Raw genomic sequence first — 19640 nt, forward strand, 5'->3', positions numbered from 1 at the left:
TAGCCCCTTGTTTCTTGTACAACTAATTTCCCTTATTTATCCACGACTTTACAGCTTTATATTCTGTTGAGTGAATTTTCACCTGTTTTTCACTATTTTCCTCGGCTAGTACTGAGATCAAGCCAAGATGAGTTAGGCAACTTATTAGGCCTCGCCTCCTAGGGACTTTGACTCAACGGATTTCAGAAAGACTACAGATTTCTGCATTTATAATAACGTCACGTTTGTTTCTTACAAAGGATGGGTCAGCGACCCTTGAGAAATAAGGCTTTTTACAGTCCTTCGAAGGACTGGGTTGGGGAAAATTCAGGGAAGTTCTGAGAGCCAAGTTGGCATAGTTTTTAAAAATAGGAAAGAAGATAGGAGGGGGAGGAGAGACAGAGAGAAAGACAAATGTAGTTTACAGTTGTATATGTCTATAAAGGAAGCAAAAAAAAAATTTTTTTTTAAGCAGAGAAATTCACTAAATTTTGGTATCTCTAGAGAGGAGAAAAACTGTGCATCCAGGTGGCTCGTTGGTCTAGGGGTATGATTCTCGCTTAGGGTGCGAGAGGTCCCGGGTTCAAATCCCGGACGAGCCCTAAGCTTTTTCCATCGTTGCCTATCCTCTCTATTTAACATTTATTACCATTAAACTCACAACAGAAACTGATACAGCCGCTGTTAAACTGTTATAGTTTCGTATAGAAATGTGTAGACTGTATACGCACTCGATTCCAATAAGTAACTTGATAACTCTTCTAATTAAGAGAGACAAGTGCTTTTCAGTTTGGGCTCTTACTCAGTTTTCCATCAGCTCTAAAGTAACTCCTGCAAAGGCAAATTTTGCTACTTACTCTAGAAGTTTCGACTCCATGGCTGTGATCATATGAAATGTATAAGACGATGGTCACATCTTAATTCAATGTTCATCATTCATTACATCAAAGAAATGGGTTTAAACGGGAAAATCAAATACCGAACTAGAGTTGGGATGCTGAAAATCTTTGTGCAAGTTATTTCGGCTTTCCTCCTTTGTATAGCGTTGCGCATTCCCCTATCATTTAGGAGATAGGTGTTCTGCTTCTTCATGGAGAATGGACAATTTCCCTCTGTTCCTGGAGCGTACTTTTGGTACACTCTTTAAACAGATGTCTAGCATCTATTATAATCAACGTGGTAAACAAAACACACTGGATCCTTTATTCCAATGGTTGTCAAATATTTTATGTTAAAATACAATCACAACGCTTCTTCCCACCTCCCTTTGCTGTGTGTGTAAGCCTTGATTGTGGATAAGGACAACAAATGAACAAGCATAAGGGGCTTGAAAAGGAGGGAGAAAACCGCAGGGAATTTCTTCAGGGCCACGTCCACATGGCATGGCAAGAGGGGACAGTTGACAGGTGATAGAAACAAAAGAGGGACGTCTCAGTGGGCTTCGGAGAAGGCCCAGAGCTGTGTTTGGGCTCAAGGACTTGGGCCCTTTGGGACTGTGCTTAAAACCACATTGGCAACCAGTTCTGCAGTTCTGGATTTCTGCCCGTGCCAGAGTTGGAGTCACCCTTAAGCTCTAACAAACCAGGAAAAATGTATTTCCGTCAGGGGGCCATGAGGCGGAATTCTTCAAGAGTCACAGAGCTGGTAGGAATAGTTCAGAGCTCACCGAGATGCCATCATTCAATACTTAAGTGTTGGGCCTGAAAGTTTCTCTTGTTTGACGACGGTGAAGAGGTCTTGTTTTGGAGATTATGAGGGTTCAGTAATATAGTTGAGATAAGTATCCAAAAGTTAAAAAAAAAAACAAAAAACAAAAAACAAAAAAAAACTCCGCCCAACGTGGGGCTCGAACCCACGACCCTGAGATTAAGAGTCTCATGCTCTACCGACTGAGCTAGTCCGGGCACTCGAAAACTTCATTTCCCATCGACCTAGGAGAATACACGATTCTTCTTGGCCCGACAGGGACTATGGAATTCTAGATTTTTCCTGCTTTTGTTTCATAAATAAGATGACATCAGACACAAAGAATATGAGCATTCTGAAATTATTAGCATGATTTCCATCCACTTTCACTACATCTTTCATCTTCCCCTCATTCTCACTGACCTGTATTGATAGACCACAAAATGTTTCTGGGATCCAACTCTGAACTCTCTAAGGGTGACTCCGGAAGAGTCAACAAAGTTACCTGATTCCCTTCACTGCAGGCAAGCTGTATTCAGCATCAGCAGGTGAAGGTATCAAATGGACACATCTGATGTCAGAAAGGACCGTGACTTCTTCTCTTAGTAGAAATAAAATCTTGGACAAATTACCTCTTTGATATTAATCTTTACCTCATATGGTGTTATGAGAACTAGATATAATCATTCTTATATTCAATAAAATTTCTTTATTAAACATTAACAATAGTTACTTATTAAGACCTTGCCACAGGCAAGGCACTATGCTACCTACTTGAGAGCTAACTATGGACACAACTGGACAGACAGTTCCTGACCTCAGTCAGTGAAGGGTATGTAATGACTAGCACATGTCAGGTACTTGGAAATGTTAGTTTTTTTTCCCTGATGGTTATCCAGAATGTCCAGCAAAGTTTCGTAGACTTTACCATTTAACTTTTTTTAAACATTCCTAGTTCTTTTTGGCTTTTCCTTTCTTCCCCCTCACTTTAAACTTCTAGTATACAATATCTTTTCAAAAATCATGGAGGAAAGAGAAGTTGCAAATCAATTAACAAAAAACTCAAGGGAAAAAATTGATAAACTTCTTCTCTGAAAAACTGCTCGAAATACTGATGTCTGTTGATAGGTACAAGATGCATTTTAACCATCTTATGATGATCTTCAGGTTAGACATTTGCAACCAATTTAGATAGCATACCAGAGGAATGACCTTCCCTAAGGCAGGGCAGTTGTTGGCAAGTATGATTAATTTAGCTTTGTCTTGCCTAATCATTTTCAATATAGTATCCAAGCACATATTTTCATAATCATCTGCACTCAAGTTCAAAGAGTTTCAGGACTTTTTCTAAAAGATAAATATTTACATTAGCAGAATATACTTTCATCATAAAGTATGACCTAAATCACCAACGGCCAGAAAGGTCCCATTAACTTAAATACCAAACACTCTGAGTCAAAGCCTTCAAAGCTGAAAAATTTTTGCCTCCATGACTAACTCAAACTTATTCTTTGAGCTTTTCAATTTTGACAATTTTGGGGGACAGAGATTGTCTTCTTTACTTCTGTGTATTCCCAGCACTTACCTGGTGCCTAGAATGGTCAGTGCTCAATACATGTTTGTGAATTATTAAAGTCACTATTGTGTACATGTTACCAAGTTCAAACTCATACTCCTCGCCATATGGCAGGCCAAAAAATCCAGAGACAAGCTGCCGGGGCAAGGAACAGCAACTTTGTTTGGAAAGCCAGCAGACCGAGAAGATGGTGGACTAATGCCCCAAAGTACCATTTTACCCAAGTTAGAATTCAGGCATCTTTTATATTAAAAGGGGAGGGGATGTGATTGGTTGTTGCAAATTCTTGATGTCAGAATCCGTTGTTCTTGCAGTTGTCCATGGAGGTGAGGTCATGATGTTCCTGTAAACCTCCAGCAAAACAAATATTATTCTCTGTTCTTCACTTTTTATTCTCTATATAAATGGAGAAGTGTTACACCTTTAAAGCTCAGAACCTTGAGAATGGGCTATCCTGTGTATTTCAGACAAACATTCTTAACTTGTAGCAAAAGCAATAGAACAAAGATTAAAATTAGGAGAAACAGATCCAATATGGAGTCAAATATGTTTTTCCCTATTACAATTTCTCACGGTCAGACATGATCCATTCCACAATTCTGTGGAGAAGAGGTCTAAATGAGGTGGTAGTTGTAGAAATTAAGAGATTTAGAAAATACTAAGATGGTTTTTAAAACTAAAAGCTTTAGAAAAATGAATATGAATGATTAGGGAAAGTTGTAGATGGAGAGTGACAGATTATGAAAAGTACGTATCACATTTTTTAAATACTTCAAAGGATGAAAAAAATAGAATAAACTTCATTTATAATAACTTCAAAACTTTATAGTAACTTCAAAATATAAATTTATTGTATTTGCCAGACTTTTCGGCCTTTAGATTTAAAAAACAAATCTGAAACTTGGAAATAGGCAAAAATAAACCAACTAGCCAAACAAACAAAAACCAAAACCAAAAAAGGGCTTCATATCTTTTCATTGTTTCATTTCATTACCTAGACGATCCTACAGAATTTTAAAAGAGATCTGTCCAAGAAATATTTTTATTCTCTAGGGCATGGTTTCTTAACCTCAAATATTGACATTTTGGACTAGATAATTCTCTATTGTCAGGCCTGTCCTGTGCATTGTAGGATGTTTAGTAACATTCCTTGCCTTTGCCTATTACATGCTAGTAGCACCTCCTCAATTGTGACAATCAAAATTATTTCCTCATATTGTCAAATGTCTTTGGGGGGTGGAGGGGGATTGCCTGCTTTATTAGTCAGTACCTTTGTTTTAACTGTTTATTGATTAGGGTATTTTCAACCCTGTAAGAGTAAATGTATATAATAATAATAATGGTGCAGTTGAAACTTTGATAAAGATGTAGTTGTTTTCTGCCCTGTAGAAAAAGTAACAGTTTTATTGCCTTGCGGGGAATTTTCCACTTCTATGTCTCATTTAGCAATGTTAACTACAGCATTCCTTCTCTCAGTGACTGTAAATAACTTGAACAAGTTTTACCATCCTTTTGGGGTTCTCATTAATGAGTTAAATAAATCTTTTGAGAAGTATTTTTTTACATTTGTGTGAGTCATGCATTTACCTTTTTGAAAAGCATAGATGAGTGAATGCTGGTCTCAATGTTCTACTTGCACAAGGGGACACCTTGTATTCAGATAGATAATTTTTAAAATATTGTTTTAGCTCCTCATCGACAGGTTTTTGCTGAGTTTAGAATTAGTGGGGTAGTCTGGTTTATCTACAGGGACTAATATCAACTAACAAATTTTCCATATGGCTTTGATGAGTTTAACCCTATGCTTGTTTCCTTCTTCCTCTCCTTCTCTAATTAGCTGTTCAAATTGCAAATTAAGTACTCCAAATCCTGTTTAAAACTGGTCATTTAAATTCATTCACCACGGTAAAAGACACTCATTGCTAAATTTTTTTCAATTCCTCGTGCCTCATTATTTTGTTTTCCTTTTGAAAACCAGTGGGTGCTACCGTTTTCTCCTCGGTCCAGGGCAGTGGTCCCGTGAAGGGATGCCGGATTACAAAACACGTAGAGGCGACTAGAACAGACCTATCAAATAAAAGTGAGTAAAACAGCAAACACCGAAGGTCTCCCAACCTCGCGCAGAGATGGCATCGTCTGCGGGGAAGTGGAAAGTGTGTGATTCCTTCGATAGCTCAGTTGGTAGAGCGGAGGACTGTAGAGTGGAGGTTTCAGGTATCCTTAGGTCGCTGGTTCGAATCCGGCTCGAAGGAGTTCGTGTTTTGGGTCTGTTTTTTTCCGTTTTGTGGTTCCCCCCAATCCCATCTCCACCTTTAAAAAGGCCTGAGGCAATTACATATACCCTCAATTACATATATTCTCACTGTACGTCTATTCAAGACTAATCTCATTGTGCAGCGAATATAATCTTCAAAATTATTATTCTCCGTAGGAATTACTAATACGCGCAATCACGCATCGCTCCTACAGTTCATAAAGAGCTGGTGCCGCAGAGAAGTCCCAAGCTCTGACAAGGCGACCAGAGATGGTCCACTAAGCTTGGGTTTGGACGACGTTGGGAGGGGCGGCCTGGATAGGAATAACGCTCACCAACGGATAGTAATTGGTGGGCCACGCGCGCCCTCTGGTGGTTGTAGAGTCCTGAGTCTCTCCGAAGGTTTTTGTTTTTTTCCCCAGGCGGATGCTCAATTACTGGCAGCCTCGCACAGCTCCTGGCACTACTCCCCCTTCTCCGTTTAATTATGTAAAGATGGTTCTCAACCATGGCTGAGGAAAGTGGGTGCATGTCAGAATCACCTGGGGCTATTTCACAAAGCGCCTATACTTGCGCCAATTTGGAGGTGGGACCCCGGACTCGTAGTTGTAAAAGCTCCCAGGTGATTTTTAATGTGTTGCAAGGTTCGAGAACCACTACAGAAGAGAAAACTTTTAGAAAAAAAAAAAATAGACAATGGGAAAACTGATGGAATTTTTTACCCACTTTGGGAATTAGCTCAAGAGGTAGAGTTCTCTCTTAACAATAGAAAGTATTTGCCAATTTAGAGCCAATCTTATTAAAATGTATTAACCCCACTTCTACTCTGTCTGAATAGTGAGATCCTGATTACCTACGGAAGAGTGCTCAACTACTAAGATATAAAACCAAAATAATGAAGAATTGTCTGAGGATTTTGTGCCTGGCAATTTCTTGTATTTTCCTTCCCATGTTTCACAACTTCTATTCTTTAAGCGATTCTCAAACTTTGGTGTGTATCAGAACCACCTGGAGACTTAACATAGAACACTAACGCCCAGGCTTGTTGAATTAGCCACTCTCAAACTCAGTTAGTGGTTTGAGAGCCACTGCCTAAAACACATTGGAAACTACCCGTATTAAGGAAACTGGTCTAAACTGGTAGCTCCCTTGCTCTTTGAAAGCGAATTGAGGGCAAAAGATTAAACAAGGAAAATGGTCCAATTTTCTTTTCCGAGATAACATTTGGGCTTTAGACGCAAAGTTAGTCCTAGACTGAGCTTCTCGCCAAGGCACCAAGGATTTCAATTTCCCTCCCATGACTGGACCATATTCTGCAATATTCCAGTGTCAGTGGTGGCAGCAGCTCCACCACCTACGTAGAAACAGCCAGTTGACTCCAGAAGAGGAATAGTGAACATAAAAAGAAACCTCAAGCATACCTAACTATGCTTTGGCTCTTCATAAATTCATTAAGAAATGGAAATCATTTGATCCAGTTGTAAGAACTTGAGGTTGTCTTCAGTAGGTCAGACATGCGGGAAATAGATTCTGAGAATGAAAAATGTAGTATTAGTAATACATAAAAAGTTGAAGTGTAGATTTGCAAATCCACCTGCAGAGACCAAAATTCAAATCTGCAAAACGAGAGAGAAATCCCAAAGAATCTAACCTTGTCTTTCCTATAACTGGAGACAAATGAGCTCAGGGTACATAGGTCTTGAAGGAGAGGGCATCAGTATTACATGGGCCCTTGTTATCTGGTAATGTTTTAGCAAGGCATTTATTTATAGAAGCATGGAATAAAGACCAAGTGTAGGCAGAGCATAAAACTGGAGAATGCGGGCGTCGATCCCGCTACCTCTCGCATGCTAAGCGAGCGCTCTACCATTTGAGCTAATTCCCCGTCCTCGTGAGCGTCTCCGCCTCCATTACTCACTTTCATATCTGAAAGTAGCTCAGAACTCTGGGCTACCTCAGTTTGCAGTTGGCGTTAGCCAACAGGACGAAGTTCGGGTCATCAAAGAGCCCGTGGCGCGCCACCTACAACATGTTCTACGATGCTGGACCCTATCTGGAGAAAACTGGCTAGTGCAGATGGAACAGGGCGTGGAGTTCACAGAAACACCTGTCTTCGAGATTGGGCAACAGTTTAACACTGGGATTATATCTACGGAAAACGGGAACTTGAAGGAAATTGCAGGTGTATCCAGGAAGGCTAATCAAGTTTCTTAAACAATGAGCCCAGGCTTTTGACCATCTCAGTAGTTCCTGCCAATCCCTGCACCCCTAAATTTTCGATCAGTTGCCTCTGCTAGTCCCGGAAACAGATTCTGCAGAGTTCCTGCGAATATCCCCTAAGATTCGCTTTCTGTCTGGCTTTTTAAAATACCACAGTCAGTGGGCACAAGACCATGAGGGAGCACGAGTCCCAGTTAACTTCTCCCTTCATTCTGGCTTCTGTAGCCTCGATTTCGAGCAAAGTAATTTCGGTGAATGAGGTCATGAGGGTGGGATCCTAATCCCATAGGATTACTATTCTCATTAGGGGAGACACCAGAGAGTTCTCTCTCTCAAAACTAACAGTTCTCACCAGGAACTGAATGGCTGTCATCTTAATCTTGGACATCCTAGACTCCAGAACTGTGAGAAAATGAATTTCTGTTATTTAAGCTACCCAGTCTGTGATATTTTGTCATAGCACCCTGAGCAGACCAAGCCACTCATCCTTCTGTAATCTGTCTTGTGAGAAAAGAGGTGGGACTCTAAACCACTCTGCTGATTTACTACGTGGCTCCATGTTAGGCTTTGCCAAAAGGGAAGCTAGAGGCAGGATGCAAGGCTGGAGGAGGAGGGAAAAAATTGGACTTGTCTTTTCTGTTTCCTTTCTGGGAGTTTTCTGTTCCTCTAAGTATCACCCCAGGAATACTTCTGCATGGCAATAGAGGATTTCTGTAGCAGCAATTGAATCCAGCATCATCCTGAAATTTCACAGCTCTTTGACATATCTGTTGTTTTCCATCTTATATTCAAGGCACAGACAGGAGGACATTTGACAATGCCAAGAGAAACTCCACTTCCTAGGATCCCTTCTCCCCAGCTGCTAATTCTGTATTGGGTTAGGAACATGTCAAGTTACTGGATAATATTTTCTTAGTTTCCCATGGAAAGGGGTTTAATTACTGAGTTCAGTATCAACTATGTGCTCTCGGTCTTCCTACTAGAAGGCATTGGCAATTGCCATTTGAAGAACAACTTGAATTTTTTTCAATAATATCGTTTTGTAGAAATAATATAGTTTTGTATAAATTTGCTGAAATAAGCACAGACATTTTATAGAGAAATCCACCTAAACTTTTCCTTAAGTATATTGCCAAAGAAAGCCTTTTCTCTCTAGATAAGTTAGCATATTCCCCATAGGTGTCTATTTCGGCCTTAGGCACAAGAAACAGCATAAGGCAATCTCTGTTGAACCTTGATATTTGATGATTTTCTTTGAAAAAAGAATATGTACATTTGCATTTAAAAGTTTTAGGGGTTTTTGTTTCACTTTAATTGCTTATTAAAATAACTATAATTTTATAGTTATGCAATATCATATGAATCACCAGAATTATTTATCCAACTAAGAAGATTTACACAAACACACACCACTCCACATATTTCATCATTAGAGCTATGAATATATGCAGTTTCTCATTAGATTTTCAGAAAGGAGAATCACAATGGTACCAAAATGCACTGGATATGGCTCTGTTTACAACTTTGGGGTCCTCTTCAACCCAGTTGTCTGTATTTATGGTACCATATCATTTATCGAGCAAACCTAGAGACTTTTGAGAGAGAAAGGAGAAGGTAATTAGAGGGGACCGGAGGAAATCGGGTGTAATCCAGAGGGTTCACCCTAGCTGTATAATACTTGGAGAGGTGGACATGGGATGCCGGTACGGTTTTTATTTTGGGATGTGCATAGAATAATATCATAATGTCTTAAATGTACAACCCAATGGATTGTACATATTTATTAAACCCATGAAACCAACAACCCAGATCATTACATAGAACACATTCAGTGTCTAAAAAGACTGCTTAAGCTTGATTGTATTTTTAAAAGGAAAGATGAGTATTATCAAAGTAGAAACCATCTGGACAGACATATTTTAGGGATTCTGAAAAGGTATCGCTGTGTGGTCCTTCGATAGCTCAGTTGGTAGAGCGGAGGACTGTAGGTTGCACAACTAGGTATCCTTAGGTCGCTGGTTCGAATCCGGCTCGAAGGACAAGAATTTTGAAGGTGAAGACCAAAACGATAAACCAACCACTCATGTTAGACCTGACCAAAAACCAAAGCCCTTTAAGAATGGCTATTTCTGTTCAAATAGGATCAAGATTGAAAAATAAAAAAGTCCTAAACACACTAGTGTAAGGTGTTTGCTTTCAGCTGTGTGGTGAAAATCTAAGTTTTCAGTTTTCACTTGTGAAATTCACACTTCTCAACACCTCCGGCTCCCCCCTTCTCAATACCATCTTTGTTTCCGCTCCTGATCATCAGATGCGGTTATTATTCCTATTTCCCTCTCCCTCCCTGACCTGAGTTAGAGGTTGGGCTCCTGCAGTGTCCACACCTGACCAAAGACCCGGAGGCAGCGTCCAGGATGGAGTCTGGTTGAGAAGCAATGTGAGAAGGGTGGGGAATGGGAGGGGCGCCCTGCCCCCAACGTTTTCACTTTAATTTTTTATTGAAGATTAGGATACTCGATGGCCTTTGGGGTCCTCTGTTAGGCTGGTGATTTTTGAAGGTTTTCTTTTATTAGAGACAATTTCAAGCATAACCCAATGTAAAAATAGATAATAGTATATTGAACTTCATCGTACCCTTACCCAGATACAACCACCATTTTTGCACCAACTACCCCAAATATACACCCTGCCCCAGCCTCTGATCTTTCCACGTAAATCCAAGAAATGTGTTCTCATTTCGCCCACTGTTGTATTTAGAAGAGGTCGGTGTTAAGGATGAAAAAGAATCAGCTTCTCCCCTAATCCGACCTCACACACACACCAGAAGTGGAGGGCAATTTACAAAAAGTTGCCTCCCTTAAAATTAACAAATAATTCGCGAGTGAAAAAATGAGGAAAGCGTGGCATCCGGGAGGTGAGGAGGACGCCGGGGCTGCTCTTATCTTAGGAACGTAAGCGGGACCCTCCAGAGAAAAACTGTCAAGCCTGTATTGCATGTGGGGTCATATCTGCCACCTGCTTCAGTGCGTCTCGACAGCTCAAAGTAGGTTCTAGTTGGAATAAAGAAAAATGTATCTGAGGCCCAGAAGGGCGGTGTATATTAATAAATAACATAACCATGAATAATAAGTGGTAAAAAAGAGTCCCAGTGCGGCTCTGTCAGTCAGCCTTGGGGCGCCTTGAGGGTGCGGATGGCGCCCCCTGCTGGCACATCCTCCGACGACCACACATGCCCGAGTGGGAGCGGCCTAAGCTGGGAAAAGTGCCGGGGATGCGGTGTAGGGATAGCGCCCAGGGCCGCCCTCGAGGCCGGAATCGCAAGGACCTGGTCTGTTTCTGCGGTTTTGTGATCTGAGAGGAAACCTGTAAGGACAGGACCTGGAGAGGAGTTGTGATTGCGCCCCTTGAGGGTTGCGGGTGATGGAAGGAATGTTCACATATTGAGGTATGGGATGGTCATTCCGGCCTAAAGTGATTTAACATGAACTTCATTCTAATCAAATAGACTGTTTTGGGGCCTAATATACAGTGTACATCTGCTTTAACCATGGAAGAAAAGAATGCAACTAAAAATCAAAATGGAGTAACTGTGGTTCAGGCATTCAAAATGGAGCTGGGTGGCCATTGTGACTGTGGTTTCAGATCCATTCCTGCATTACGGAGAACTTGAGTTTTCTGAACTATATCAAACTCAAGGACACATTTAACTGTTCTTTAAAACAATGTCTGCTAGCAACTGCCAGATGCAACCTTATGGTCTCAAAGTCTCCCCTGGTAACTATGCAACTATTTCAGACTCCAACCAACCCTAGCTTAACAAGCACCCTTATTCTTGCCAGCTCCAATTATAATTCTTAAAAAAACAAATTATGTAATTATGCCGGTTTTGCCTTTATAAGCCTTCCCCACTTTGTATTCTGTAGGAACACAATTCAAGTGCTTCTTGAATCTGTCTCCTGGGCTATAGCTCTCAGTTTAGCTAAAATAAAACTCTTTTCTATTCCTACTGTATACATTGTTTATTGAATATGTCCATCAAAGCATGAGAAAATTGGGATTTCTAGAGGCCACCTACTGGGACCCAGCTGGGTGGCGTCCTCCACTTCTCCTACAGGTGAGCTGGGGAGAAGAAGCCAGAAGGAGGGAGCCAGATCCAATGCAAATCTGCCTGTGTGGACCCTCCAGGTTCCAAGTGAGGCAGCTTTGGTAGACTCACTTATTAAATGTTGATTCTTCAGGATTTTCTTCATAATTTGCCGTGTCATATGCAAATAGAGACAGTTTTACTTTTTCCTTCTAAATCTGTAGGACTTTATTTCTCTTTCTTGCCTTTTTACGCTGGCTAGAACCTCCAGGACAATGTTGAGTAGAAGTCATGAGCATAGATATCCTGTGCTAGACCTGATCTTAGGGCCAAAGCATTCAGTCTTTCACCATTAAATATAATGTTAACAGTAGGTTTTTAAACGTCTTTTACAGTTTGAGGAAATTCTGTTATATTACTAGTTTGCAGAAATTTCATCATGAATGTATCCCAACTTTGTCATATGCTTTTTTCTGTATCTGTTGAGATAATCATATCATTTTTCTTTTTTAGTCTGATAATAAGATGATTACATTGATTAATTTTAAAATAAGTTCTAACCTACACTTCAATGTTTCACCTCCTTTAATTTTTTTAAAGTTTCTTTCCCATTTTTAAAAAATAAGATAAATTTATATAGTGATGCTTTATAGTGCATCAGTAAATTTTGACAAATGTATACAGTCATATAAGTACCACACAATAAAGATATAAAATAGTTACATCACCCTTGCCCCCCACGCACACATTTCCCTATGCTCCTTTAAAAGTTTATTCCTCCCCCTAAATTCTACCCTGGTAATAACTGATGTTTTCTGTCCCTGTAGTTTTGTCCTTGTAAGAATGTCATATGAGTAGAATAATACAGTATGTAGCCTTTTGTATTTGGCTTCTCTTATTCAGCATAATGCATAGGTGATTTCTCTCTGTTGTTATGTTTACAGAGAGCTTGCTTCTTTTTATTGCTGAGTAGTATTCCATTGGAATATTAAGGCTGCCTGTAAGCTTTAGGAGAACTGTCTAGGACAACCATTAGCAAGTTGAGAAAGTGCTAAGACAGTAGGGAAGGAACAGAGTGAGAGTAGATTGTAATAAAGTGAAGATGATGCACTTCTGGGCATGATCCGGGAGAATAAGACTTACCCGGAGATCTGTTCTGAGCTTGCGTCTGGAGCAGGATAGAGAAGGGTAGCTCTGACACCAGACTCTGAAAGAAGAGAAGACAGGACAAGGTGATCTGTAAGTCTAGTGTGAACAGGTGTGGATTACTTGCCTGTGTATCCCCAGGCGGCTGTCAGGGGTAACAGCTTTCCAGGCCGATGGAATCGCAACTTTAAAGGCCCTGCAGTGGGAATCTTCAGCTGAGATTAGTTTATAGGTAAAGGAACTAGTTGTCAAGATCAGCTATTGGAGTTTTTCAGACTAAAATCAGCTCTGTAATGCCATCCGACTATGAGAGGCCCTGGGATCTCAAATGAGCACTTGTCCTTATAGCACTTAATATGTGGAACAGACCGTCTCACACAGAAACCACCTGCTTCTCTAGGATTTCTCCACTCTGGCTTCTCACATTTTCCCAAGATTAAGTTATATTTTTGGAAAGAAATGTACTAGGCCATATATTAGTTTCTCATGGAAAGGAACTTAATATTCTGTATTGCATGCATTTCTCATGGAAACACTGGACAGGACGTTTGGAAGAAAAATTTGTTATTTTTTCAAGATTAAAGTTACAGAGAACTTTGATTTTAATAAGCAATGATCTTTTTAGATAAGTTCACCAAAAATCTTTTCCATAAATGTATCATTAAGAAAAGTCTGTGAGGATGGCTTCCTGTTTTTTTCATCAGTGTTCATTCCTGTCTTGGGTGCCAGGAAGCTGAATGCCACTATAGGCACTCATTAGCAATGCATGACAGCATCCCTATAAATGGAATGTCCATATTACTTTAAAAAAAATTTAGGAGAGGTATGTTTCATTTACTTGACCCACTATAATTGCGCAATATGAGCCACACATTTCTGAACCACCCCCACCCCCACCACTAAGAAGATAGTAACTCTGCTTCAAGACAATAAGTCCCTCTTCAACTCAATTGTCTATATTTAGGGAAACCTTATCATTTATCGCTCACTTTTTATTGAGAAAAGAGGCGCTAAGCGGCTGGGACAGAGGAGTAATAAGGGTGATGGTCCTACCTGTATTACACCCAAGGGAGCAGGACAACGAACCAAAGCACAGATCTTTAGTGTTCAAGGAAGGGCATTAATTTTTAAATATACTTCTGTAGTCACTACTCATATCAGTTTTAGAATATTTCCAAGACCCTGGAAAACTTCACGTTTGCCTCTAGTTTTGAAATAAAATTCTGGTCATAACAAAAAAACCATTAGGATAAACATTATTTAAAGCATTCTAAAAAATAACTTCCACTTCCTTCGATAGCTCAGTTGGTAGAGCGGAGGACTGTAGACATTGAATGTGGTCATCCTTAGGTCGCTGGTTCGAATCCGGCTCGAAGGACTTGACCTTTTGAAAGCTCCGTACACCCTTTTGAAAGGTTGTCATTGACACTGCTGTCCTGGAAACTCAGAACACGAAAGAAAACTTGAACAGCTAGCAGTCATTTGTGCTCACAGATGACCATGCAGGAATGAATAAATAAGTGATCCTCAGCTACAGTGGACTATAAAAGTTGCTTCACCGAAGGTCAAGAAGGTCGCCAAAGGAAGACGGGGTCTCCAGGAGACTTACTTCTCACGGAGTTGAGAAGAGGTCACGGGGAGTGTGGAGAATGGGAAGGTCTCCCTGCTACCATGGTTCTGCCTCTTCAGCTCAGAAGTAAAGTCACTTTGGCTATCCTGGACCTCTGATCCTGCTCTCACGCTTTGAATCTCCCGGCTGACCCGGGATCCACTTCCGCCCTCTGCACTAGGCCTGGACTTGCCCGCACCGTCCAATCCAGTCCTTTCATTTGTCATTACCCCGACAGGCCCCGCCCCATCTACGTAAGCCGTCGCAAACGGTGCGCGTCAGAGGCACGGCGCTTTACGGCTGTCCTGCTCCACTTAACGGCAAGCATGGCGGCAGAGGACTCGGATAAGGGAGTCTCCGATTTGGATCCTGTAGAAGGAATAGACCAGAAACCAGACGCAGAGGAGGAACAAGAGGAGACCGAAGAGGCGGCTGGCGGCGGCAAGAAACGGGTAGTGCCGGGTATTGTGTACCTGGGCCACATCCCACCCCGCTTTAGGCCTTTGCACGTAAGGAACCTACTCAGCGCCTACGGCGAAGTCGGGCGCGTTTTTTTCCAGCCAGAGGGTGAGTGCTTGGGACGTAGTGGTGAGGGAAGGAGGGTGATGCTTGCTGGCGGTGTGCGTGCACGCCGGTCCTGTTACCTCGCCTGCGTGGGTGCTGGGCGCTGTCGCGGCCCGGGGGCCGGCGTCCCGCTTCTTTGGTAAATCCGTAGCACATGTCTCCTAGGAGGCAGGCATGGGGTTTGAGTAGCGCAGTTTGCCTAGCTGAGCCTTAATTCTCGGATAGCTAACTTTTGGATTTTAATCTCGTCTTTGGCCACCCCTCTTTCCTGAGTCTAATTTACCAGTTTGTTAAGTGGGTACAGCCTGAATTAAGATCTCTGGCTTTTTCACAAAACTGAACCTATCCTTTAGTCATTGAGGCCCGGATCAAGAAAAGGTATACAATCAGCTGCCCCCAGTTCCCACAGAGACACTAACTGGAATTGGGGCTGGGGGCCTGTGCAGGTTTTAAATAGAGTGTTTAGGGCAGACCTGTTAAAGGAGTTGACATTTGAGTTAAGGAATGAGTTAGACAATGGTGAAAGGGTGGACTTTGCAGTTACCAACTTCCGGGCAAAGACCTTGAAGTAGGATCCTGGCCGGCGGGCAGGTTTGCAGAATTGGCGATTAGGAGGTGCAGCTGAGTGGGTGCTGCGTCGGCTTACTTCACCACACCGCTCTCTTTGGCTCGCAGACGGGTTCGTGAGGCGCAAAAAGAAGGCAGCGGCGGCCTCCGCTGCGGGAGGCAAAAAGCGATCCAAGTACAGCAAGGACTACACCGAGGGCTGGGTGGAGTTCCGCGACAAGCGAGTAGCCAAGCGTGTGGCGGCCAGTCTACACAACACACCCATGGGCTCCCGCAGGCGCAGCCCCTTCCGTTATGACCTGTGGAACCTCAAGGTGAGGGGATTGGCTTGTCTCATCCTCCCACTTTTCCACACCCAGCCCAGGAACCTTATAACCTCTTGTTGGCCTCGCCCCACCCATCTCTTCTCCATCCCTGGCCTTCCCTACCCAGATCTTTTCTTGTTTTCCTGTCCACAGTACTTGCACCGTTTTACCTGGTCCCACCTCAGTGAGCATCTTGCCTTTGAGCGCCAGGTGCGCAGGCAGCGCCTAAGGGCTGAGGTTGCCCAGGCCAAGCGTGAGACTGACTTTTATCTTCGAAGTGTGGAGCGTGGTCAGCGTTTCCTTGCCAACGATGGGGACTCTACCCGCCCGAATGGCTCCTGGACCTTTGCCCAGCGTCCTACTGAGCAGGAGCTGAGGGCCCGGAAGGCAGTTCGGCCAGGAGAACGTGAACGGGCTCGCCTGGCTAATGCCCAGGACCAGGCCCGTTCCAACCGAGGGCTTCTTGCCAGGATCTTTGGAGCCCCTCCACCCTCAGAGAGTATAGAGGACTCCTCACTAGTTAGGAACTCTTGAGGGGCAAGGAGGCCCTTTCCCCCTCCTGGCCCAGCCCTGATAAAGAATACCTGGGTGGACATTTTATTGTGTTTCTCAAACCAGGAGTCTCTGGTAAATGCTCAGACATAGAAGTTTTGTAGGCCTCTCCTCTCCCCTCCAGCTCCTGTACATGCCTGGTTGAGGCACTTAATTCATACTAGCTGATTATGACTACTGAGATGCCTGTTTTGTCTTGTTTGATTCTTGGCTGCCTGCCTCCTGACCATTGGGGCCCTCTAAAAATTCTACTTTCTGGCCCCAAGAAGAGTGTTTACTTTGAGCTACAGTGATAATGGCTAGTCCAGACAGCTATTTACCAGCCGCAGGTACCGGGCAGCAGCAACATCCTTTTTATTTAGAAAAAAACTAATAGGGATGGGGGTTAATGGGGTAGGAGTGGCTTGGGAGCCACCTTCCAAATATATTTATAGAAAAGAAAAAATATATGTATATATTTTTGTATGCTTTTATGGGAGTTGGAGATGGTCACTGGATAAATTCCAACTTCCATCTGTGTCCCATTCACTCACCTTCACTCCATCTCCTGGTCTCAGACTCACCTTTCCCCGCTTCAACCTGGACCCTTTTCTATCTATCTAATCAATTTCTTAGGCCATGTTATTCATAGTTATCTAATTCAGCATTTACTCAGTCACTATATGAGGACATAGAGTGACAGTGGGTAATAATATATGGCCCTTGGTGTAAGTCTTATAGACCACTAAACAGATGTTTAAGACATAAATGTATAGAAACATTGCATGTGTATAAGGGATAGAGTGGAGCCATGGGAAGACATGGTTGACTTTGTCTGGGAAGGTAAGTGGTGCTCTTAATGTGGAGCTGATTTCCAAACAGAGTCTTCAGAGATAGGTCAAATTTTCACCAGGTATTTCAGATTGTTCCTGAAAAGTGAACAGAATGTTGAAAGAGCCCAGTATTTATTCCTATAATTGCAACAAAGCTCCATGGATGGAGTGTTGGGTTCAAACCACTGTAAAGGCAGGCAAAACCTAGGAGGTAGTTATGCACAAATGATGCCCTTCTGGTTCATTTACACATATTTTCTGTGCTTGGACAAGGGAAGGTTCACAAACAACATGCAAAGCAGCTCTGCTGGTGTCAAAATCCATGTAAGCCACTAAGAGGTATCACAATAAACTAAGAAAAATCTACATACAACCTCATAATAGATTAAAACTCTGGTCAATATCCAGGCTTTTAGACTTACAGGCAGTGTTAGAGTGATAATAATTTGAGTTCTGCTTTGCTGTTTGCTTTCTTAGGTCTTTTTCCTCATCTTTTTTTCATTGTCATCAATTATCTATCTATTTGGATGAAATGAATTCATTCACCTTGGCTCTAAAATAACCTAGCCATGTTAAGACTTCAGTTTGATAGGTGCAGTTTATTTGGGAGAATTAAAAAATCATACAATAAAAAATTATGGTCTGTTTGGTGTGACTTTTCTCACAATCCTTATGCCTCTCATACCCAGCACACAAACATATCTTTGTAACATTATCCTGTTCTTGTTTTCTGTGTTCATTTCTTGTGAGTTTGTTTGTTTTGTGAGTTTGTTTCATGTGGATTGTTTCCTTAGGTCATGTGTCTCCCAGATGAACCAGGAAGATCCAGTCTCAGAATCTGACAAGCTGTCATTCATTTATTCACAGCTCTAAGTGCCCATTGTCACCTTTACTAGATGAAGGGAGTACCAAGGTGAAGAAATTTCTTCCTTTTAAGTTGCTAACAGCTTAGAAAGTAAAACACATGTAGGGCTTAATAATTTCTTGAATGAATGAAGTTGTATATCCAGGCTGGTTGGCATTAGATATCAGTATATTCAAGGTGAGCATTTCAGGCTCAAGTTTAAACAGTTCTGCACAAAGAGCTCACACTTGGGGGTAGGTAAGCTGGGTAAGTCACAGAGTGAGGAATGAAAATACAAATGGGTACAAGAAAATCAGTTTCCCAGGAACAGTAATCTTGATTCCCTCTAAATTCTAAGCCCTTTGAAGGCTGGAAAATACCTTTTTTACGCTTCAAAATTTGTTCCCATTTGAACAGCACTTAGTTTTCTGTATGAGTTATTTAATACACAGCCATACAAAATCATTATCCCCACATTTCCATCATTAAAACCAGGATTAGATGTGACACAACTTGCCACTTAATATTATTACCATCATCTTTCCCAATTGCTTTCGCAAACGTGCATATGATAAATGCTTATTGCATGAATCTCATGTGACATAAGCTTATAGACTAGAGAGTGAAGAGTTACAGCAGTTATGAATGGATTTATCTAATACAAAGAGTTGTAAACTGGGTGGTTTAACTCTCACCCGTCCTCTATATAATTACACTAAGTTATGAAACCATTGTGCAATGCATACTCTGAATCAACTTAGTTTCACGCCATCTAAGAAGCTGGGATCCTGCATTTGCCAGAACAGTAGATCAGTAAAATGAGCAAGGGCTTCTGGCCAAAGAGGGCTTCTGGCCAAAGAGAGTAAGAGGGCTTTAATAGGGTATGTCTAGGCATGTGAAATTATTCCTAAAAATATCCAAAAGTCACAGAGCACTTCCTCAGTTTACTTTTCCGTGATTTCTCATATCTCTGGAAATTGTCTTGCTGTTTTCAGAGTTGAAGGGAAAAACCCTTCACGTAATCCTCAGCGATGTGCCCTATTCCCCGAAGAGAGTTGATGTTTTGGCAGATTGAGGTCCAGTACAATTGGTCCCCGACTTACGACGATTCAACTTAAAATTTTTCAACTTTAGGATAGTGAGAAGGCAGTTCACATTCAGTAGGAACTGTACTTCCAATTTTGAATTTTGATGATTTTCTTGGCTAGTGATAAGTGGTGAGATACTCTCTCTTGGTGCTGGGCAGCCACTCAATCATAAGCCATTCTGTTTTTCACTTTCAGGACAGTATTCAATAAATTACATGATATACTCAACACTGTATTATGAAATAGACTTTGTGATTTTGCCCAAGTGTAGGCTAACTTAAGTGTCCCTAGCATGTTTAAGGCAGGCTAGGCTGAGCTATGTTGTTCAGTAAGTTAGGTGTATTAAATGCATTT

The 19640-nt window shown here is 41.7% G+C and overlaps 1 protein-coding gene, 1 long non-coding RNA gene and 5 other non-coding genes across 7 annotated transcripts; 5 read left to right on the forward strand and 2 right to left on the reverse strand.

The window, feature by feature from the left end:
• Positions 1-509: 509 nt before the first annotated feature.
• TRNAP-AGG lies at positions 510-581 on the forward strand. Its single transcript has one exon. It is a non-coding gene; the product is annotated as a tRNA-Pro (tRNA).
• Positions 582-1810: 1229 nt separating this feature from the next.
• TRNAK-CUU lies at positions 1811-1884 on the reverse strand. Its single transcript has one exon. It is a non-coding gene; the product is annotated as a tRNA-Lys (tRNA).
• A 1478-nt stretch (positions 1885-3362) lies between these two features.
• On the reverse strand, positions 3363-14727 carry LOC106729284. The gene is made up of 4 exons (XR_001365663.2): positions 13999-14727; positions 12943-13006; positions 6917-7025; positions 3363-5563 (listed from the first exon to the last, which is right to left on the reverse strand). It is a non-coding gene; the product is annotated as an uncharacterized LOC106729284 (long non-coding RNA).
• TRNAY-GUA lies at positions 5405-5493 on the forward strand. The gene is given in 2 exon segments: positions 5405-5441; positions 5458-5493. It is a non-coding gene; the product is annotated as a tRNA-Tyr (tRNA).
• On the forward strand, positions 9667-9754 carry TRNAY-GUA. The gene is given in 2 exon segments: positions 9667-9703; positions 9719-9754. It is a non-coding gene; the product is annotated as a tRNA-Tyr (tRNA).
• On the forward strand, positions 14236-14323 carry TRNAY-GUA. Its single transcript is given in 2 exon segments — positions 14236-14272; positions 14288-14323. It is a non-coding gene; the product is annotated as a tRNA-Tyr (tRNA).
• A 120-nt stretch (positions 14728-14847) lies between the features above and the next one.
• ABT1 (activator of basal transcription 1) lies at positions 14848-18009 on the forward strand. Its single transcript, XM_006182160.3, has 3 exons — positions 14848-15121; positions 15794-15999; positions 16144-18009. The coding sequence occupies exons 1-3, from the start codon at positions 14881-14883 to the stop codon at positions 16522-16524; spliced, it is 828 nt and encodes a 275-aa protein (XP_006182222.1). The 5' UTR covers positions 14848-14880; the 3' UTR covers positions 16525-18009.
• Positions 18010-19640: the final 1631 nt, after the last annotated feature.

Source organism: Camelus ferus, chromosome 20, assembly GCF_009834535.1.
Source record: "Camelus ferus isolate YT-003-E chromosome 20, BCGSAC_Cfer_1.0, whole genome shotgun sequence".
Classification (NCBI taxonomy): Eukaryota; Metazoa; Chordata; class Mammalia; order Artiodactyla; family Camelidae; genus Camelus; species Camelus ferus.